The 23698-nt window shown below is 36.8% G+C and overlaps 1 protein-coding gene across 2 annotated transcripts; it reads right to left on the bottom strand.

The window, feature by feature from the left end:
- Window positions 1-23343, bottom strand: cuedc1b (CUE domain containing 1b). 2 transcript variants are annotated; one of them, XM_084126207.1, is made up of 11 exons: window positions 23102-23343; window positions 10101-10719; window positions 8339-8466; window positions 7876-8002; window positions 5554-5773; window positions 5140-5208; window positions 4246-4335; window positions 4060-4153; window positions 3684-3742; window positions 2690-2759; window positions 1-2493 (listed from the first exon to the last, which is right to left on the bottom strand). In XM_084126207.1, coding segments are annotated over exons 2-11 (1155 nt in total). In that variant the 5' UTR covers window positions 10398-10719; window positions 23102-23343; the 3' UTR covers window positions 1-2492. The 2 variants fall into 2 exon arrangements, with proteins under 2 accessions (XP_083982333.1, XP_083982334.1); XM_084126208.1 differs by lacking the exon at window positions 23102-23343 and adding an exon at window positions 12127-12344.
- Between the last annotated feature and the right edge of the window lie 355 nt (window positions 23344-23698).

Here is a 23698-nt window from a genome sequence, read left to right on the forward strand (position 1 = left end):
CAGAGTACAACAATTTTATTATTTATTCCAATAGCTAATAAACATCTGGATTGCAAGAAAAGTCCAGAACTTGAAATAGTCTTAAGTGAATGATGTGATGCGGGACAATCACATTTATTTTGGACAAACAGAGGAAGAGTCAACTTAATTTGGTGAGGATAATATTCTTCAAAAGAAAGGGGACAGAAACAAATAATTGCAAGATCAAATATTTTATGTTAAAAAATGGCCAATTACTATGTACAGTTGTTTCCTTCTAATACAGTATAAATATTACATTCCACTAATTGTTAAGAGCCACTTAAAATCACGTGGCTCGCACACAACACTCTCTGAACACATCTTCCTCTATCTCTCCCATATAAAGACAGAAGATGAAGAAGTGGATCTTGAAAACATTTCGGGTAAACACGCAAGGACACGTGATCAAGAAAAGGAACTTGGCTACATACCGAAGCAGATCATCCACACAGTCCTTGAATTGTTCATATCAACCTCATGACTAGTAAACAGACGGCGCTACCTTGCATATCAATGAAGCATCTGCGCTATGAAGTTTTCAGTTTTAGTTGTGCTTTTAGCAGAAAGTGAAATGAGAGCAAGTTCCCTGAGAGGATGAAATATGTTAAAAAGCAGGATGGAAGGGAAAATATCACACATTCCTGCCCTAAATCGCAGACGACAACGTTGGGAACATGGGCTCTGCGGTATGCGTTGCTACTCTCAACAAGGTTTTGCTCTTACAAAACCTTTGTTCTTTCAATTCACATCATTTTCAAAACTAATTACTGACTTGTTGCTCTGTGCCATCCATAAAGATTAAAAAAAAAATCATCATGCAAATATGCATGGCACTGGCACATATTTCATAAAGGCTATTACACTTTCACAGAACATATAATTACTGTATGTGAAATATACGTCATTGATGATGCCTATGGATACCTATATAATCTGTAATAATGGCAAAAATCATTTAATAACATAAGTGACATGAACATGATCATGACTTCACATACTGTACATAATGCCCTTTAAACAAAATTAGCAAGTTTCAATAGCCATTTCAGGAGCTTGAAGTGTATCAGTACCATCGAGGAATCCAAAAAGTGTGCTTCGGCACATATAATACTGTGACTAGGTGGTTTCAAACTACCAGATTTACCAGTTGGACAATCTGACATACATAAAACACAAACAAACATCATAAATGTCACACAGTGTCCTCCAATTGGCTACTTTACACTGAATCAATACTGGGATGCACAACACTAAAAGGAACATAATGGCACATTCTTATTGGTGGATCACAGTTAGACCTCTGACCTTATGACATAGTCACGTGACCTACTGGAAGCACAGCGTTAGGGTAAATCATTCAGTGTGATTTGCAAGAAAAAGCAAACCAGCGTTTTGGTTGGTTCAAAGACAGAATCATTAAAAATGTACTCCGCTTGTTCTGTTCAAAGATAAAAAACAAAACAAAACAGATGTTCAAATGGAAACTATACCGGCTCAAACAAACAAATCGAATCACTTTTCACGAAGACACAATTGAAAAAAAAGCATTCAAATATTTTATAAAACAGATATGGCAGTGCAAACATGAGAAGCAGGCCAACTTTTTGGCTGATCTGCGATTCGCCTTTCTCTTTTTCTGTAAAAATTACTCAAATTAAATTTTGGCATTGACAGTGTGCATTGCCTTTCTTGGCCGGAGACCACTCATCTAAATGAACTCTGTTTTGATTTAATTGTATGAAAAAAGTAAAAATGGGCCATGGAAATGGACTATTCAGCACCCTAAAATCACACCACACTAAATGGAGACCTGAATAATGTTTTTTTCCTTGATAGCAATGATTAAGAAAGGATAAAACAAACCCCTAAGAAACCCGAACCCTTTGAATAATAAACGTGACAGTCTGGGTACATTCTTTGAGGAAATGCTGTTGATGTTTAATGTGCAGATTAGACTGAGAGTGGCAGGGTTCATTGAAAATAAAGAAATAGTTATATACTAATGCGCTGAAACAACTGACAGTTAGTTGCGTCACTTCTGGACAGTAATAAATCAATTATTTGCCTCTTTTCTAATGGTGACAAGTCAAATCAAACTTAAATGGGGAAAGAAACTCCTCAGGTAACTGATATTTTTATACAAACATAAAAGGGAATTTCTTTTCAGATCATTAGGGATAAAAAAGAAAAATACATAGGAAATCAGTACTATAGCTGTTGAATTTTACATATGAAACCAAATATTAACAAACAGTTACAATACAATAATTATTATAGTAATCAAATGTAGGTAACAATAATCTTAGGCTTGCAAAAAGGCTGCTACAAAATGATCATACAGTCCTGCCTGGGCTGTCCCTCTCGAGTCTGGGATTGCCTGCACTGGAGCCGCTGAGATAAGGAGCTATCAGCCATGGGTCATTCTGAGGTCACCATGGAAATCCTAATTTCCCAAGAGCACAGAGGAGGGATCTGGAATGAAATTTGCAAGAGGTTAGTTACTACTCGATATCTATGTCAGTTGCAGGATTTTTATTCTAGTGGAACGAATCTGAATATCATCTCTGAGATGATTAATCATCCGCACTGAAGCCCCTGTAGTTGGGTTTAGAAAATACAAAAAAGGACACAAAAGGAAAGTGAAGAATCTCACTAATGAGCCACTAACCATGATAGTGGTTCCTTACGTGGCTCCTCCTCTTCCTGTGCAGCCAATCGTCTGAGCTGACTTTCTTCATCTAGAAAGACACACCCAGACAGACAAATAGACAAATAGACAGATAGATAGATATATAGATAGATAGATAGATACAAAGGAACAACTTCATATTGGCTCACACACCTCCAGAGGATGTGACATATTCACACATTAAAAGATCACTGATCATAAGATCACAGGGATTCTGGAAAATTCTGATGTGAAGATGATGCTGAGCTAGAAGTCTTCAAAGGAGCCCTAAGCTTGTGCAAGGCTGTGGCCTTGTCTTTTCATTCACCAAAGATCCTCTGACTCCAACTGGTTCTCTCTCATCAAGACCACATCAGCAAAGATCAACTGGAGCCTCAACAAATTACATCAGGACACTTTTATTCAAAAGGGCGAGACATGCAAGTATCAAACTTAGTCTAATTATTTGGTCCATTAAGTATCACTATTCCCTACCCCTTTTAAAGAAGGGTGTGTTAGACTAGAAACTGATGGTTTGCTCAAAGCTGTTGATCTGCTGAATTTCAAACAATGCTATAACTTCTCGTTTTCCTGTGTCCTGCTTCAGCTTTCTTTCCATTGCTAAACTGTATTCATGTATGAGGTTAATTTATTGTGGTATTAATTCTGCTACACCGAGTTAATCCTATCAACTGATCCAAATATTTATAATTAATTATAACGAGTTGTAATTATTCATATTTCCCTTGAGCTAATTTGCTACATAAAGCAACAATTTGAACATAAATATGAGGAAACTTGTTCACTTGTTTCTACAGTACTTCATTTTGCCTGTTTTGATCCGGAGATTCTGTACTATTTCAAAAGATGGGTAATAGCGCCTTCTACTGTATAACAGTGAAAACATAGATTGCCAGAAAATTCTGTCAATGGCAGTAAGATTAAATCAGACATTAAGAAAAAATGGTTTGGAAAATTGTAGAGAAAGTCTTACCACATGGGTTTCCTTCCACATCGTCTAGGAGGTTGGCAGTGGAGTTGGCTGTGCCCAATCTGAGAAAGTGCAGTCAAAGTAAACAGCCAACACTAAATTTACTCAACTGAACCAACGTTACTTTGCCAAGAACCATAAATAGCATTTGTTGGGGAATTCGCTGAACACAAAACAGGGGACTGAGTTCAACATTAAAAACACAGTATCATAACTCAGTCTATATCTCTAAACATGTTCCTCTAGTTCCCTCATTTTTGTCCTAGTTTCTATTTCATGCTTGCTCTAAAAGTATTCTGATTTCACATAGTATTTTATTTTTTACACTCCTACTGTTTTGATTTAAGCTAAAGTGGTTCTGGCACATTTTGAAGGATACGAATGATGCCGAAGCAACGTTCTTCTTTTAGACTTCCTCCGCTTCGTCTTCTCTGAGAACCCTCTGGCGATTTCAAACAGCTTCTTCCTGGTTGCTGCAGATGAGAATGAAGAATGTTACAATTCAACAGAAATGTTAACGTTCAACAAATATCTTTAATAAACAATTATTTTCAGGTGAACTTACATTTCCCCATGTGCTTTAGCTTGTCTCTGAACAGAGCGTCATCTGAGACTACTGTGCAGGCCTCTACAGATCCGGAAGCATAGTGGTCACCTGTGTTTCAGGGGAAAAAAAGTAAAGCATCTTGATTTCTACAACAAAAATGTTGCAAAATGGGTTACATTTTTAATTCAATTTTTCATTTAATTCAAAATCACATCAAAATTAAGTATGTTTCTGGAGTTTGCAACTTCGAAGCGAAAAGTTCGCTCTGGCTGGTAAACACCTCAAACTACCATTGGTCGGTGGCGATTACATAATAGGTACGTGTGGTCTGTGGCTCCTTCTTCTTCTGTGTGGAAATCTTCCTTGGTTAATTTCTTCTGTTCAGTCCGTCAAGGTCAGACGTCCGCGAGTAAAAACATGAGAGAGCCAACTAGTGAGCGGCTTTATAGTAGAAACTGAAATTCTGATAGAGTCACTGTTTTTTCATGTTTAATACCGTAAAGCTGCTTGCTTTAAAGCAATCTGTATATAAAGTGCTAAATAAATGTAGCGTGTTGAATTGCAGAGCTCGTGCAAACATATCCACATCCATATCCATATGATCAGATGCTTTCTTAACTGCTGTTTTCTCACCACTGTCATTTTTTTGGGGTGTTTTTTTTTTTTTTTTTGAGAGGAAAGCACTCAGAACATATTTACATATTCAAACAGCTTTGGCGGTGTCGGGATGTTTGCTAACAGTATACCACTGCTAAGGTATTTTAAAAACTTGTTTTAGCCCTAAGAGAAGAACATAAAATACCTTTGCTGTGAGCATAACAGGGCCTTTTTGTTTATACACACAGACGCAGCGTGACGTACATGCTCACACACGCAAAATGCAAAACCACAGTTCAAGTGAATGATATCTACCTGTGGAGTTCTCCATGCTAGCTGATGAATGACTGGATTTGGATTTCTTTGACTCGTATTTTAATCGATCTAAAACACAGAAGGCAGGTGTTATGGAAGTCTTTGACATTCTGCTTTCAACAAGGATATGAAGTCATCCAAAGAAGACCGCTCATAGGCTCAAGGTATATCAAACAATCTGTGTGGAAAAGCACAAAATGCGTATGACAAAGCATAACAAAATCTTGCTGTGAGGAATAGACACTGCTAATGGCCTTGGAGAAAAAACAAAACCATCAACGTTCAACGTTCAAAGCCGGGCTGAGTAAATTTGCATAAGAATTCACTCTTTAGGATTTGTGTAGGTGGAACTGTGAAAGGAAGGGAAGTAGAGTGTATCAGAAATGCTCATTTAGCGTGTGGGCGTCTTCCTACCTCTTTCCAACGCAACGAGGAACTCTCGGTTCCTCTGCAGCTCTTTCATGAACTCCTCGTTCTGCAGGAAGAGAGCGATACGCTCATCCTCCAAATATTGCTTCAGTTTACGTTCCTGCTCTGAAGCTCCACCTGTTACTGTGGCGGCCGCCACAGTCGGGTCCTTCTGGGGTACTGAGGAGGAGGAGGAAGAGGGCATGGAGATGGTACTCTGAGAGCCCTGCAGAATATTGAAGAGTACGGAATATGTAAGAAAATCAGACTCGCTTTCATTAAAATCCAAAAGAACTGGCAAACTTTAAAACAGGGTTGTTTTAGTGCAGTTCTCTGTAGTAAAATTTTGAAAATAAACAGTTTCTGAAAACTAACATTTTAATAAAAAGCGATGCATTTTTTATTATTTTTTCCAAAGTTTTGACAACTTAGTGTTAACTAATAATTGTTGCAAACTGGTACTACCAACAAAATATTAGTGCATTCCTGGAACTGGGCGTCGTTACACTACATCCTCCTTATGCATCACTTTCTGCCAGGACTTTTACGGGCTTTTCCCAAATCACAGAAGTGACCTCGACGTCCGGGTTAGCGGTGGCATAAGCCATCAGCCAAGTGTTTTTTAAATAAACTCCTGATGTACTTACAAACTTTCCAATGCCTCATTTTATGAGTACAGAACCTACATAGAAGTTTGGTACCATTCCGGGCATTATTAGTGGGGTAATTTACGAGATACAGCCTAGGATCCATTAGCGCCTGCACTAAGCCATTCGGCTGATATCTCTAAATAAGCTCTAACTTTAATAATGTTCGACCAAGGGAAAAAAGGCTTCTGGGGGGGTGTTTGGCTCGAGGTCATGGTGCAAAGGACCCTAGGTTGAAATTACTCCGAACCATCCCTTTAAAGGGAGGAAAATATGCTTAAAACAGGCTATTTTGTTATGTTTATTTTTTGATGAAATATGACCCAGACATGTTGAGAGAAGATTCACTCTACTAAAAACACATACTGTTTAAGTGTGAACTTTAATAACATGAGACTGTCATGCTGTCATAGTGAATATCAAATACATTGCTTTATGTTTGAACATTCGTCATATGCAGGACAATTGTATATGTACAATGGATCAAGGACACCATTATAGTTAATCTAGCCATTAAGAGAGCATGATATGGCATAAGAGCTTAAAAGCAACTACACAATGGCCTCCCTGCGGCACTTCTGCATTGCATTAGCATGTTTTAATGACCAAACCTCTGCACCTCTAAAGATGTTTCTGAACTATTAATGTTTTTTTATATATATATATTGTTGAATAGCAAAAGAGCCCAGAGGGCACTTGAAAAAAAAAAAAAATCAGAGTTTGTGCTAGATAACTTTAACTTTAATACAGACTATGCTTTAACCCTTAAACAAAAAGGAAAAGTGTTAAAGGCAGTGTGATACTCTAGTTCAGTCTATGATACATTACCGTTCAAAAGTTTTAAAGGTAAGTACGATTTTTTTTAATGTTTTTCAATGTCTCTAACTAAAGGGCCGTTCACACCAAGAAGGATAACTATACAGATAACTGTAACAATAACTATATTAGCATCCACACCAGCGGACGATATCGTTCTGTTTATTCTAAATGTCCACTGCAGTTTTGACATCTGCTGCTTTAAATGCTTGAGCTCTTTAAAGCAGGATGGATTCTGATTGGTTGTCAATGTTTTTATGGTTAATCAGCTGGAAAAAACGTTCTGAAAATGATTCCAATGATATAATTTCTCTGTGCCGTTATCATTATAGTTGTGTGGACTCTGCTTTTCTGTTATATTTAGAACGATTATTAGGACGATATCTTTATTGTTATCATTATAGTTAAAGTCCTTAATGTTGATAAAAAAACAGTAATATTATTACAATTTAAAATAACTTTTCTATTATTTACAATCCGATTATTCCATTTTATTATAATATTCTAATTTATTAATGTGATGCAAAGCTGATTTTTCAGCATTCTTACTCCTCATATGTACCACATGATCCCTCAGAAATCATTCCAATATGCTGATTTGATGCAAAATAAACATTTCTTGTTATTATGAATGTTGAAAACAGTTGTGCTGCTTAATATTTTTGTGAAAAAATACTTTTTTTTCAGGATTCTCTGATGAATATAAAGTTCAAAAGAGCAGCACTTATTTTGAAATATAATTATTTTGTAACATTATGTCTTTATTGTCACTTTTGATCAATTTAACACATCCTTGTTGAATAAAATACATTTCTTATTGACCCCAAACTTTGAAACATTGTTGCATCACATGACAAATGCTCACCTGTATACTGTCCAATTGTTGGGGCAGAATTCGCAGGAAGTCATCAGGCAGATTGCCAAGTAACGGTGGGTTCCAGTTTTTGTAACCTTGGACTTGCCTGTGTCCAGGGGGAGGCTGGGCCTCGAATCTGAAAGATAACAGAGCCCAATGGCACTTGTTTTTTAATACTCACAATGCTCACATCAGTCTAATAATTCAATTATAGCTCCTGCATTGTGTCTGACCCAATAAACATTTGTGAATTAATGAGTATTACATCTGTGGAGAAATGGAATTACATGCATCTTGGCTATTAAACCGCAAACAAACGGCTCAACAGGAATTGCAATATGGTTTTTGAACACCAGGGGGCATCAATTTAGAGAACCGTGACTAAATGAACAAGGACCTGTGATGACCCTATTTCCAAGACTGATGATGTTTCAGTAATTCTTTTAAAATTGCTCTCAAAAATGTTTATAACCTGGGTGGAGGAACAGGAGGAGCATCAGGGTATTTCCTGTCATATATGTGCATGTCATATGTTGGTGGTGAGTAGACAGGGGGCGGCTCTTCGTCTGAGCTGTCTGGCTCGAGGGTCCGCTCAAGAATCTGATAAAAGCACAAGAGAAAACAAATGCAATTAGCAGTAATGAGAAACTTTTATTGAGAAAAAAATAGGTGATTTTTCTAATGCACAGAATCATTCATTTAGTATTGGACAGATATTAATTTAAAACGAGTAATGGTTGAAGGAATGTCAAAAAATATGGATGCTTAGGTACCAAGTTGATAATTAAATAAAACTCGACTAGTCTTTGCTTGAACAATACAAGCCATTGTTTTAATTAAATTTGTTAATATTTAAATTCAATTTAAAAATAAAAATAAAATGTAAAAATGTGAAATTTTGGTATTGTGACAATCCTAAATGGTTCTAATGGATCTTTTTTTACAAAATACAAAACATTTTTTTTTAATCAATCAATGTGCTGTACTGCAAAATCACGGCAAACAGAATATGAATTACTGCGCATGTAGACACTGCTCACACATTCAACTGTTGATGCTCAAATAAAAAAAAATAAAAAAGCAGTGTTTTTATTTAAAAGCTCCAAGCCATTTTTTTATTTAATTGGATAATATTTAAATTTAATTTAATATCATATTAAATTAAATTGATAATTAAATTAAAAAATTATAATTTAATTAAATGCAGGCTGTATAGTAGACTGATACTGGTGTGACCTAGTGAAAGAAAATTGACCTAAAACATTTTTTTTTTATTGCATCTCAGGTCAATGTTTGCTGTGATTTTCATGCAAACAGCCTGTGCAGTAAAGCACATGCACATACTGTTCCAACACATCCCCATATAAACAGAAGATTATAAATAATGCAAGAGAAAAAAATACACCAGTGGGGGATGTTCTTAAAAGCATCTACACACAGAATCGTGGCAGAACGTACAAACAAAATGCACTGCAGTTTATGCTTCACTTAGGATCGCATCGCAGTCTAATGGCAGAGCATGTCCACTGGGCCATGAAGCAGATGGAGAAACAGACAGATACACCGTAATGTGTCTCAGATCCGTCTCCAAGCCCAGTCCTGACACAGTTTCTTATCAGGGAAGTCAGGTGTAAGAGGACTGTCACAGTGGGTAAGAAACGTATTGATTATTACACCCCGCTTAAAATAAGGTGTGAAGAATGCGACAAAAAACGTAGTTTGCTACAGATTCAGCTAAGTGCACAAGCTGAATGGACCACTTTTAATTTATTAAAATGTCACTTTTCAGGGGCCAGCGTGAAAGACACTTGGGACAGTTCACGAAATTGTCACTGTTAGATCTACCTGAAAAACTAAAAGCACAGTTCAATTTAAATGCATCTATTTGTGCTATTGCTAATTTATTTATTTGTTCTTATTTTATTACTGACTGTTTACTTGTCTTTAATAATGTTTGAAATGTACATTAGTTAGGCAAGTAGTTAATTGTAGAGAATTGTTAAATTTCACTGGTATCAAAAATTTTGGAGCCATAACTGTATTTATTACAAGGTAATTCATAGACAATGAAAAAAAATATATAATTTTTTTGTTGTGGTGCTGGGCACGTTCAAATTTAAACCACTGGCCTGACCAGGCCTGCAGAAAAAATCCTTAGCGCTGAGCACTGCTTTTGTCTTCCTCTGAAGAAATGCAATCATATGGGGAATATAGGTACTTTAAAAGACACTGACCTCTGGTGGGATGCTGTCATCTGAATCCGAACTGTCATCTGAGCCTTGCCCGTCGATGCTCATCTGCAGGAGCTGGTCGATGGTGGCATCCACAGCCCCATTGTTGGAGCGCAGGACGCACTCGATCACCTCATAGTCCATGCTAGGGAACATGGTTTTAAAGTCCTCCATGGCCTGGTTGAACTCAAGCCGTCGAACTTGCCGGTTGGGCCTGGAGTTGTTGAGCTCGCCTGCAGCCGAGCCTCCGCCACCCCTAGACCCTCCATTACTGCTGCTACGTCGGAAAAGGCTGGTCATCCCCGTTTCCTTACCCGACCAACGATGCCACGTAGGAAACGATGGCGCCCACTTCAGCCCGATGTCCCCCACAAAAGTTCTAGGTCCGTCTCACGTGTTTTTTTTTTTGGTTTCTGGAACTATTCAAGTTTACTTTTTCATCATACCGAAAACAATCTAGTCCGCTGGAGTGAGAGAAATCCTTTCTTTCTCTTCTTCTGCTTATTAAGCTGCATCCAACACGACAGTATGGAGTCCCTGGCACGAAGGAAGTAGATGATCTGGTCTTGAGCGTTCTAGCTTTGTGTCCGCCAGTGTGATCTCCCCATTAGTTCGGCTCAAACTAAAAAACAAATACAGAGGCACGCAGTTAACAAGACGGTTTGAAACGAAACAGTTCATTATAAAAACCTTTGACTGCCAAACATCAACCAGTTAATGGTCTGAAATTCATGCTTGTCATTGGCTTGCTCTGGAGACTAACCACCCTGTATTTAGTCCACACACATTGCTACAAAGCCATCTATCCCTGAGAGACGGATATAATGACATCCGCAGATATAATGACACTGGCAGAAATAAGCAGACGAAAGAGAAGGAAGTAAAAAAAAAAAAAAAAAAAAAGCTAGTGAGTAGAGCCGAATTCTAGAGTAGGAAATAAATAAACGGGTGAGAAACCAGGGGCTAGATGACAAGAAGGGTATCCAAATACTACATATGGAAATTATTACACTAAATTCACGATTTAGAAACATTTTTGAACATTTGGAATCTGAACATTCACGCCAATAGTTCAGATTTGTACTTACCAACATTTTAACTGGCCCCACCACAAATGTATTTTATTTTATTTTATATAACTTTATTCTATTATTATTAATACAAGATATTTTTATTTGCAATAATAGCTGGAAATAAATGCAAATCCAAGATGGCTATAAATTCATAAGCACATGTACACTTTTGTTCAAAAGTTTGGGTTTGTAAGACTTTTTAATATTTTTGAAAAAAGTCTCTTATACTAACCAAAGCTGCATTTATGTGATCAAAAATACAGGAAAAACAGTAATATTGTGAAATGTTATTACAATTTAAAATGAATAATTTTTCTTTGAAAATATTTTAAAATGTCATTAATTTCTGGGATGCAAAGCTGAATTCTTAGCATCATTACTCCAGTCTTCAGTGTCACATGATCCTTCAGAAATCATTCTAATAGGATGATTTGGTGCTCAAGAAACATTTATTTTTATTAATGTTGAAAATGTAAAAGTATTTACTGGCACTTTTGATCAATTTAATGCATCCTTGAATAAAATTTATTCAAAATTCTTAAAAAAAAAGAAATCTTACCAACCCCAAACTTTTGAATGGTAGTAAGTCTCAGTGCAAAACATTATTTATGTTAGCCAGCTAGATACTGTAACTTGCATATTATATATATATATATATATATATATATATATATATATATATATATATATATATATATATATATATATATATATATATATATACTTAAAAGTTAAAAATACATAAATATATATAAAATTTAAATACATTATTAAATGTATCAATTTATAAATGTCTAATTTTATAATCCTAAAACATTGTTTATTTTCAGGTTTAAATAAACCTATTTTCAGTGTGTTCTCTTTAGGCCCTACACCAATCAGTACTAGTGACAGACAGCAAAATCTATTATTGCCAAGCTCAAAACATAATGTTAGATGCAAGTGCATTCCTTTACCTTCAGACTACTGAAAGCAAATCCGGACCACTCTCAGGCCCCAGTCCTCTCGACATCTAGTTGTCCAAACCACCTGCTTTCTGTTAAAATGCCAAACAAGAATGCTAAAAATGCACGAGTCTGCAGAGCATGGCTACAACTTTGCTGTGATGTTCTGGGATCTCATATGCCTTGCCCCATTTCCACACTCCCTTTCCTCTCTCCTCTCAGTGCAGGGCAGAGAAATCCCTGCTTCATTGAAACAATACACACAGCCGAGCCCGAGCCAAGCCCACATGGCACTGCCAGGACCCAGCACCCCTCACCAGCCTCTCGTTGGCATGGAGACATTTTAGTGATGTAAACAGGATGCTTCGCCGTACACTGACATGAAAGCGTATGCATGCCTGCAGGGATGCCGTCAAGAGAGACGGGGAGCACGGTTTAGTGATCGAGGAAAAATTCCTCTCGTGGCCAGTTTCAGTGGCTTGAGGATTGTGTTTTGAGTGAAAAGGTATTGTTATAGTTCCCTACTGAACTCAGTGCCTGTTTTGCATCTACTTACTCATTCGGCTTAGACGCTGCGATGCCTTGACGACGCACAACAAGAAAGGTCACAGAAACAAGAGTGGTTTTCTAAGAGTATGACCTACTTGGCTAGTAGCAATGGCAACTTAGAAAAATAAGCCGAGAAGAACTGCGACTTCTGGAAAATCCTGATAATTATTTAACAGTTCACTATAGTGCTTTCAAGGCGGTGTCGTATTGAAATTCCTCAAACATGCTTGCATGCAAACAATGCTACATGAGCATCAAATAAGCACATTAGAATGATTTCTGAAGGATCATGTGACACTGAAAACTGGAGTAACAGCTTTGCCATCACAGGAATAAACTACTTTTAAATTATATAAATAAAACATTTACTTGTAATAACATCACTGTTGTTTTACTGCATTTAAAAAAATAAAAATGAATGCTGCCTGGGTGAGCATAAGAGAAAAAATGAGGGATGCACCGATTTGAACATTTTGGCCGATACCGATAATTTTTTAGATTTGGAAGCCGATAACAGATATATTGGCCGATAAATCGAAAACCAAATTTTTATGTCATTTTTGAGAACCTGGTTACAAAAACAAAAGTCTCACCATTTAAAGCCATGGCCCAAGCACACAATTTTAAAGTTCTCATTATAATTGTATGTATATGACAGACTATTTTCCTTTTTTGAAGTGATTCCAATTATATTTCAAGCAATTCAAAACCATCATGGTGAACAGTGCACATCTGAAGTGTTTCAGCTGAAGGAAATGATACATTATTTATCGACTTTAATATATCGGCCAATTTTTCTAATCAGGCCTTCTTATTAGGAACATTTAACAGTATTAATAATAATAATAAAAAAAAAAATACTTTTAGTTAAATTTCATGGTCATAAAACACAGCTTGGTTACTGGGCCTGTAAATAGATCCTCCTCAAAACCAATACTATATTTAGGTTGTCTTTTGGAATATTTCAGTATGGAATTCTTTCTGCATTATTTCAACTCCCATCAGGGATCCTTAGAGACCGGAAATTGGGAACAGGATGCTCCATAACAAAGCCTTTAGAAGTACCAGAAGCTTGTAGCATGGTTAGTGCAAAGACTATAACCTATTTGATAAAGTAAAATGAATGTTAACAAATCAGGAGTGCCAAAGATTTAGTAAACTACTGTTCACAATGCAGGGCTGTAAATCTCTGGAGCTTGATGCAGATAATGTACAAAGAGCTGTAGTCAATATAGATGAGCTTATCGTCAGCTGAAATTCTAAACATCTTACTTTCCACTAACCCTTCCTGCTTGAGACTCTCACTTCCTGTTGTGAAATACCCATCTGATCCATCAGTAACACCCGATATCAAAGAGCTTTGAACTGACTTGCAGTGCGCATAGGCTATATGCGTGCGCTCAGAGTTGGCACGGATTGCACAGAGCCAAGGCCATGCATTCCACTGAGCTATTTTTTACATGACTATCTGCATCCGAGAACCTTCTATATTTACTAATGGGAGCCAGAGCTCGATTTTGCTCCTCCAGAAAACCAACCAACCCACTGTCTCCACTGCCAATGTCATGACAAAAAAAAAATTCAGAGCAGATGTAAGCCAGTCATGCTAAACGTGCTTCATAAATCTGTTCTGTTACCTGCTTAGGAATTGTGTTTAGTGAGATGTTTTACAAACAAGCAAAGGTTATGGAACTTTTTACTAGGCAATAAGTAACAAAAAAAAAGTTACTTTTGACCACAATCAACTTTACTACAAGCTTTACAGCCTTCATGTCTGCTGCTTAACTATTCTTTGATGAATAGAAAGTTTAAAAAAACAAAATTCATTTGGAATAGAAATCTGTTGTAACATTACAAAATGTATTTTTTTGCAATTTTTAATCAACATAATCCATAAATGCTGAAGAAAAGTAAATAAAAATATATATATACACACACACACTAACACAATTTTAATAAAACATATTGAATCTATTTGACAGCAGCAAAGAGTTTATTTAAAGTTTGTTAAAGTATACACACAAACACACACACACATTAAATAAACTATTTGCTGCTGTCAAATAGATTCAATGTTTAAACAAATAACAGAAATAAAACAAAAACAGTGAACATGAGAATAATATTTAACAATTTGTATTTAACTGCACAAAGATAACAATACATAATAAACCGCAATATGTACCAACATATCTTTTGTCCTAAAACATTCAAAGCATGCAAATTACCACAGTTGAACATTTTTCAGCGAAGATTCAAAAACGTCATGAAATAACTTGTGTTTCTGAATCAATTAAATAAACAGTTCAAAAGAACTGATTAAAGGGAATAAGTTAAACTTCACAACTCTATTGGCATCTTTGTTACTAAGATTTAAATCAAAGATGGTTAAAATCTCTCAACATATCATATTCACAAGAAAAAAAGATACAAGCCTTAAAAACATGTAAGAGATTTACACAATAGACATAATGATACTTAATTTATCTGCAGCAATATATTATTGAATATATTGAAAAATTCGCTAAAACACCCAACACCTTTTTATAATCTGATAGATCAATGGAACTGGATCTGAAAAGAAATCTAGTACAGATGCACGTGACACAGAATAAGAAAACAACTGCCAACCACAGCAGTCATGAACTCTTGAACCAAGGATTTAGCAAACTCATCCAGGTTAGTCAATAACTCACATGGTGCACAGACGGTTTCCAGATCAAACACATGATGCGAATTATGGGAAAAGAAACACATCATATCCTGTCTGCAAGCTGGCTGCAGTCCAGTGGACATCCAGATGCTGCAGTGCTTTAAAAGCTCCATTTAGAAAAACCTGAACACCATCACCTGCTCTGAGGATACATGGATGTGAGATGTCCACTTTCACATGCATTATATAACTCTGTTAAGTCTTATCGTTTACAGAGATGGATTAAAGTGGGTAGATCTTGATGGGGGACACGAAACGAAAGAGTGTTCAATACTTAACACCAAACTAGCTTGCTAACAGAAAGCATGCTTGTAGTTAAGAGGCATCATAATTGGCAGACCTGCAGTTTAAGTGTATTTTTGAGTGTTTGAGTGTACAAATTCTGTGGACAGAATCGGCACAATTCAGAGGAATGGATTTACACACAGTATAGACATCCAGGCTAAGATATAAGAGCAACAAGAAGAAATATTTCAGTGTATTTAATACATAATTTGTCTCATTATAATGCCAAAGATTTTCAGTTGAGATGCAAATAAAAATGATAAATATACTGAACAGTAACAAAAAAAAGGGAACAATCATGCATGCCCTTACTACAATGGTTAAATGTAACTATTGTTTCTATGAACCTTTACCATTTTGTTATAAAAACTATTTAGAAATTGCTAAATGAATTCCTAATGTCACTGGTAGCCGAAAATCATCAAATTATCTATCAATCACACAGAAATCGATTTCAGCAACGTTCCCAACTCTCATTGTGCGAGTAAATCGCATGCGATGTAAAGCCCAAAGCTCACAGTTTGTGTGCTCACACTATACAGTCCGATCATCGAGCTGCGACTCGTAGGCTCACACCATATCAGCTATCGATATCAAGAGGATTTAGCATTTCCAATGCATGTATTAAAGTATTATTATTTTTATTATTAAATTGACATTACAATTAATTTTCCCCACATATTTTCATAGACAGCGGTTCACATTTCCCATAATAAAAAAGTACATTTTAAATAAATGAGTAAATAAAGTGAAAGTTAAAAGTGAAACAAGTAGCTAAATTAATGATCAAGTAAATTAATAAAAGAGGTGCTGGTGTAGCCTATATGTAGGCTACACGCAGGTGGCTTGGAATATGTGGGTAATATGGTTTATCCATTTTGCAACACGAACTGAAGGTAAGCAACAGTTCGCTAAATTGCAGCTAGTTTGATGGCTTCAGAACTTTCTTGCTGCATTAAAGATGAAATGGTTTAACTTCTGTTTTCACGCAGGCACAGTGAGAGGAAAAAAACATTGAGTTTAGGGCAATCGGTTCATAGCTCTGCTTCAACTGTGCGATACCCTCACGAGCGGCGACCAGAAGAGGTTTATCGCCTCTCGTTTCCCCTGTACACTGCACGAACAACGCATGACAAAGCTGAAAATCGTCCAGACTCCCAAAAAAAGAGTCAGAATTTAGCTCAAAATCAGACAAAAAACAGCCTTATGCGGTCTCGCATGATCTGTTGAGGCAAAGCCACATGACGTTTTTTGTTGCGCATTGAAGGATTTATTCGGTAAATGCGTTTCCATCGTAGTTTATGCGTATGTCACCTCAATTCAGTGCATACATTTTTTTATGCGCATCTTCGCATTTCCATCCAGTGTTTTTATGCAAAATCAATAAAACTAAGTGAATGGAAACATTGCTAATGAAAAGTCAAGGAAACATTAACACATTTTGGGTGTTGACCCACATAATCGCACCATCGCCCTTCTACAGTGACTCCAGCCGTCCTGATTGTGGAAACCAAACTGGTTGCACTCAGCTTGTTTTGACAGCTGATAAAGGCCAATTAAAGACTGCAGGTTGTGTTTTCACAGGCCTTGTCTACAGGGCGTTTTTCCAAAATAGGTTTCACTTTGCATTAATAACGGTAAATCTGACAGACCTCCAAATGCTGTGAGGCTGAAGGACTTCAAAGGAACATAAAAAGCATTATTGGCAGGCGAGCTTTCATATAATGATTCCTCAAGTGTGTGCTGTGATCAATATTTAACAAAGCTATAAAGTGCCTTAATATAAGAGTTTGTGTGAGAGCAGCTATGGTTTAAGACCCAAACGCCATCTTAGCAGACCGTGTTAAACCACCGCGACACTTTTGAGATTGGAAACTATCTAGCAACATCAGTACAAGCTAAAAAAGATAACAGCAACAAACCAGGGGGAAAAAAAGAAGTGAGAGAAACTCTTTTTCACCAAGAGCGAAGAGAGGAAGGGAAAAAACACAGGCTTGTTGACAGAAGATCTTTTCCGAGCAGTGCGTGCCATGATCAAAAGATTGCTAAATCTGGATGCTCAAATATCAGGGCGTTACGTTCCTTCGACACAGCCTGGCTTCAAACTGTCAAACACAGATTAAAGACAACGGTTGCTCTGCCGGGTGCAAAATCAATCTAGGATAAACAGACAAAAATTAAGTTAACAAATAGACAATGACAATATTAGGTCTGGTGATTTTATTCTGAATCAAAAAAGGCAAATGTAGCAGTCAGAAGCAAAAATATGGTTGTTCAGCAAACAGATGAACAGAAAGGACCCAAGGGGGGAGAAACTGGAAAGCCTCCACGAGTTGAGTGAGCTAGTCAGTTCCAACACCTTGGCAAGAGCAAAACTAATTGCAAAACAGACCTTAGACAAGAGGCACAATCAATTACGCCGTCTGCGATGTCTGGCTGCTTCTGCTCATACGTGTTTCTGAATGAAGGACGTGTGAAGTCTGCAAAAGTAGAATAATTAATGGTTGAAAGGGAGTAACTCACTGCTATCTGCAATGGGATGTGCGTCTATGCATCACTGACTGGATAGATGCCACAAAGCCATTCATTGGCAAAATCACTTGAATAGAGACACAAAACAGTTCGGTTTGATTCATCACTGTTTTTGCGTTCATTCTGGAAGCAAACTCGAAAAGGCTTGTGTGTGTGAAGTTTATATCCGCAGTATTTTTGTGGAAAAGCACTTTCGTTTGTGTCTCTAGGTCAGATGAATGAGCAGAAATCATTCAGGCAGGCACTGAACCAAATAGCATAAGGGCTTGACAATCCCCTCCTCTCCTTTCTTCCTCCTTTCCTCTGACCTGGTTCCAAAGCCATAGCCAACATGAGGGAACTGGGCTTTCTGAAACAGGAAGGAGGAAAGAGAAAGGCTGACTTGACTATGACACCCCCAGCATGTCTCCCGTCACACTGCTGGAGGATCTTCTTGTTCCAATGCATTCTTATTTTCTTTATGTCATATTGATCTTGTTGCCACAAACTCTTGGCCAAAACTTAAAATGGCATTAACATTAACCCCCCCGAGTGCATCTGTTTAGGCTCGCGCCATAAACCCATTAAAGATGATCTTAACAGACCTTTTTTTGGGCCATCTGCCACATAAGGAACAAAAGTCTGCCATTATCCCCTGGGAGCCCAACACACAAAACATTTGCTAAGACAGTGTCTGAAAGCACATTAGCACCTTTTAGCCAAACTTCCACTACCCACTCAAAATACATAAACTTATTGTAAATGCAGTGAGATGACAGGTGTATAAAAGTTCCAATCTGAAGATTTTTTCAGAAGGGATGCATTAAATTAATCAAAAGTGACAGCAAAAACATTATAAGACATTTGTTACAAAATCCTCTTCTTAAATAAAGTATTAGAAAAAGAAATCTTACAAATTCCAAGCTTTTCAAGCAAATGAAAATGTATCATGTAAAGCATAATCCACAGCTAGCTGTGCATTAAACAACTTTATTGCACAACATAGAGGTAAAGGCAGACAGACACAAATCCATTCAAATTTCAAATCGTTTAATGCACAGCTTGCCGTGGATTATTATTATGCTTATACCATGGTCATCTGCCATCATTGACAACTTAAAGTTATTACTGATGTTTGCTGCGCAATATATGACCGGAAGGGTAAAAATGACGGTTATTTCCGTCAGTCACGGCTTGTTAGATCTAGCACTCTGCCCGCTTTGAATCAGACACAGAGATAAAGTAGTGCGCAAGATATTAAATGTATTGCCAAAACATTTGTATTGGTTTTTAATCTCCTTTTTTGTTTTTTGCATTTTTTGACTATAGATACACAGGTCTTGGCATCTAATTTGCGCGCTGTGAGTGCTTTGATTGAATATGAACACTGAAAATAAACATAACTTGCAGCTCAGGAAGTGAATAAGATGTTGCAACATTCGTCAGACTGATTCAAACTGGTGGTAACTCGCCTTTTAAAACCGTTTAATATAATAATTGGCACATAAGAGTAATTTGTTTGGAAATTAGACTGCATTAGTCACGCACGCTGTATGGTTTTGTTTTTGATTTCCAATGTTTTTGATTCAAACATCTTGCCTGAATCCAAGAGAACACAAACATAGAGAAGATCTTTTTAAACGTTCCTCGTCAGCTTTAATAAAGTTAAACCAATAGCCTTGAAATATTAAAATGCTTATTTATTAACATTTGTACATAGTTTATCAAAACTAATCTGTTTATGATAATTGTTTGTATTATGACTCCTATTATTTAAAAAGAGGCTTGGGAGTTTGTTGTCCTAGGGTCATATTTTAAAAATGCAGAGGCTTAAACACATTAGACAGTGATGTGCTATTTTTGGGTCTAAACTCATTTAGGAATAAATCTCTCTGAATATGTCCCACAGCAATACTGGCTGCTCTGCCTGCACTTAATTCCCAAAAGTCTGCACTCTAAAAAATACTGGGTTGTTTTAACCCAATTTTGGGTCAAATATGGACAAACCCAAACATGTGGTTAAAAATGTATTTGACAAATTTAACCTAATGGCTGGGTTTGTCCATAGTTGACCCAATTTTGGGTTGAAACAACCCAGCATTTTTTAGAGTGTGACCAAATTCTCTGACTGCAACTATTCACACGCTCACAAAAAACACATTAATAAATAAACAAGCTTTTTAATGCATGTAGGCAATATAAGTGATCGCTGACATTGCCAATAAGGAGGGGATCTGAAAGGGCCAACCTACATCCAGTTCATCACCCCTGAGGTCCTGGTGGATCAAGCGACATTCTTAAGAGCTTTCAACGGGATAATGCCATACAAAATGGGAGGTGTGTAAGTGGATGAGTCCATCAACCACTATAACATCTTCAAGAAGGGCAAAAAACAGGGTCAGCGGCCATATGCAAATCAAGAGTCTCTTGAAAAGAAAAGGAGTGGACACAGCTGTCCGACAGACAGACCTTCACCACCTCCTTCATCATTTATAACACATTGAGAACCAGGAATATGGCTGCTGCCAGACATCTAAGGGCCCTATTTTAACGATCTTTTAACGATGGTGTAAAGCGCACGGCGCAAGTGCACTTAAGTCGTGTCCAAATCCACTTTTGCTAGTTTAACGACGGGAAAAATGGTCGTCGTGCCCAGCGCATGGTCTAAAAGGGTTGTCCCTATTCTCTTAATAAGTAATGTGTGATTTTTGGGCGGAACGTGCAATAAACCAATCAGAGTCTCATCTCCCATTCCCTTTAAAAGCCAGTTGTGCTCGCGCCATGGTGGATTCGCTATTTACGTGGCGGAATTTGCAAGCGGAAAGACTGAACGCTTCTCCAGAGAGGAAACAGATCTGCTCGTGTGCGAGGTTAAAGCGCACAAACAGACCATCTATGGGACAAGGTGGATTCCACCATATCTTGATGTACACAATAATAATCTTTTATATTGAAATCCTTTTATTTTTAATATTTGCCGTGTTTGTGTGCTGCTACACCGCCTATAGGCTCATATTACTAATGCGCCCTTTACATAAAAAAAAACAACATACTGCTCCATTGACTTTAGACAAGATTAGACCAGGTTTCCTCAAAATAGCAACGTGCCAACAATGCACCTGAACACACCTCGTTTTCAGACCAGCACGAACAGATGGGCGCAAATGCATTTGCTATTTAAACAACATGGCGCAGGACGTGAAAATGATAACTGCGTCAGGCTGAAACTAGCAAAAAACACTTGCCTGGCACCGCATTGCACCGCATTGCACCGGGTGTATGATAGGGCCCTAGATCTTTGAACTCAGCAATGTGCTTAACAAGCCAAACAAAGGTTTCTTAAAATGTGATGGTCGAGTTCTTTAGGATTGCATTAAAAAGCACTAAGTATACTTCAGAAAATAACAAAGAAAGGTTTTGCTAGATTGACTTATTAAAAAGCAAATTCCAACTGTGCAAAAACTAAATAAAAATATTAACTTTAACTTCTTGACCTACATGAAGTTAAGCAGTGATTATACAGTGAACTGATTTGTCAGATCTGAAATCTAAGGAAAAACTAAAGGCCTCAAACAAAATGGTTATTTTGTGGTTGGAACAGCATGTCAGCCAAGAAAGCACAAGAGACATCTAGTCTCAGATTTTTTTTCTTTTAACCAAGCACTAATAAATAAGCTAAAATTGCTTCCTTTGTGTAAAGTTGTTAGGAAGCTGTTAAAAGTGTAATGAGGAAAAACATTATATCTACTGTTGCCTTTACTGAGCCTCTGTGTCTATGCTGATTTATACACTTAAAAGAAAACAGACATATGACGCCCAAATATTCAATTTGAATCTGTAAATTATGCCCAGGCCACCAGATTTCCGTAAATCGGTTCTTTCTAATAGCTCGTTTCAATGAACTGGTTCAAAAAACGATTCAGGAGTTCATTATAATGTGACGAGCTACATGCTTTTAACATTTTCAAGGAATATTGTTTTTTTATTATTAAAAATTGATTTTTATTTCGTATTATGAATAAATTCTTGTAATGGAATGTGTCCGTGTTCAGTTCGATTCAGCCATGATTCAGCAAATAAAAAAATTCTAAATATATTTAAAAATATAATGGGTGCGTTTACATTAAACACTGAGATAAAATTACTTAGCTAATGAACAATTTTAATTGTTTAAATAAAATTATATGAGACAGAGTTGGTTTTCACATTTTAATCCGAAACATTAAGAAGTAAACAAAAAACTATATGTATATAATATATATATATATATATATATATATATATATATATATATATATTTTTTTTTTTTTGGTTCATAAATTGGTTAAAAAGGAATCGAACGAATCGAACATGTCCCAGAAGACTCAATAACAACTCGAACCGATTCCATTCGATTAAAAACGAATCGTTGAGAGTTTTGCAAACAGGTTTAACCGATTCACTAAAAAGATCCGATTCAAAATAACGATTCGTTCACGACTTGGACATCGCTATCGAACATTCCAACGCAGACCAACAAATTCCATTCGAACTCTATGATCTACATACTGTTTAGGCAGACAGCTTTTAAAACACAACCAATCAGATTGATGGCAGAAGGACAGCGCTGTTCAAATCCAATATGTGGACTTATCAGACTTTAATTTTTAACACGCGTACAGCAAAACCCCACTTCACATAAACATATACTAGCCTACTGAAGTGTAAATAAGACGTGAGGCCGCAGCAGTTCGCAACACTCCTCAACAACAGCAACCAAACAGCCATATAACGTTACTCTAAACAAAGACGTGTAAAACAACCATAAAACATAGTCATAGCGATTTTATCTGCGTTGTAACTACATACCTGTTATATAACGCTAACATAATGTGAAATTCGCAGAGTAGAATGTTAACGCAAGCTAGTGTAAAAAACAAAGCTACTTACTCTTGGTGAACAGAAGCAGACTGCCCAGTGCACGTTCCCAATCCGTCCTGTTTTCCGCTTTTATCATAAATATAAACACTATTTGCACATTTTCGCTGGATTTATAAGACTATTCACATCTGCATGTATCATCTCCATCGACAGCGATTCGGTACCGGTCGGCGCGTTCATGCCTTAGCGCCTGAAATCCCCACAGAAAGGGAACTAGCAGTGTGTTGTTGTATATGGGGATGAATCAAAGAGATGGGAAAAAATCTGTCACAGCCAGAATCAGTGTGTGGGGAAACAAAGAGCCACACGGCCGCCTAGTGGACAGAGAATGGAATTACACCCGCTGAGCCCAAATGAAACAACAACAACAACAAAAAACATAATTTAACAAATTAAAATGTTTCAATTACCTGTACTTACACGTGTTACATGCATTCCTGTTTGAAAAATTAATAGAAATATATTTTGTAAATTTAATTAAAAAAACAAACAAAACAAATGTACATTTTTAAAGAGTTTTAATTCTTTGTACTTAGGTGTTCGGTTTTCACATGCATATCATTTACAATTATTATGCATAAGTTTAAATATTTATATTGTATAAAA

Source organism: Abramis brama (genome assembly GCF_963993115.1).
Source record: "Abramis brama genome assembly, chromosome: 10".
Classification (NCBI taxonomy): domain Eukaryota; kingdom Metazoa; phylum Chordata; class Actinopteri; order Cypriniformes; family Leuciscidae; genus Abramis; species Abramis brama.

Bases quoted from the DNA above. Each gene is read 5' to 3' on its own strand.
- cuedc1b (XM_084126207.1), bottom strand. From the start codon at position 10,397: ATGACCAGCCTTTTCCGACGTAGCAGCAGTAATGGAGGGTCTAGGGGT. The intron at 8,003-8,338 runs GTTATAAACATT...GTTATCTTTCAG, and splicing joins CCTCCTGTTCCTCCACCCAG to ATTCGAGGCCCAGCCTCCCC. The intron at 5,774-7,875 runs GTGAGCATTTGT...AATATTCTGCAG, and splicing joins AACAATTGGACAGTATACAG to GGCTCTCAGAGTACCATCTC.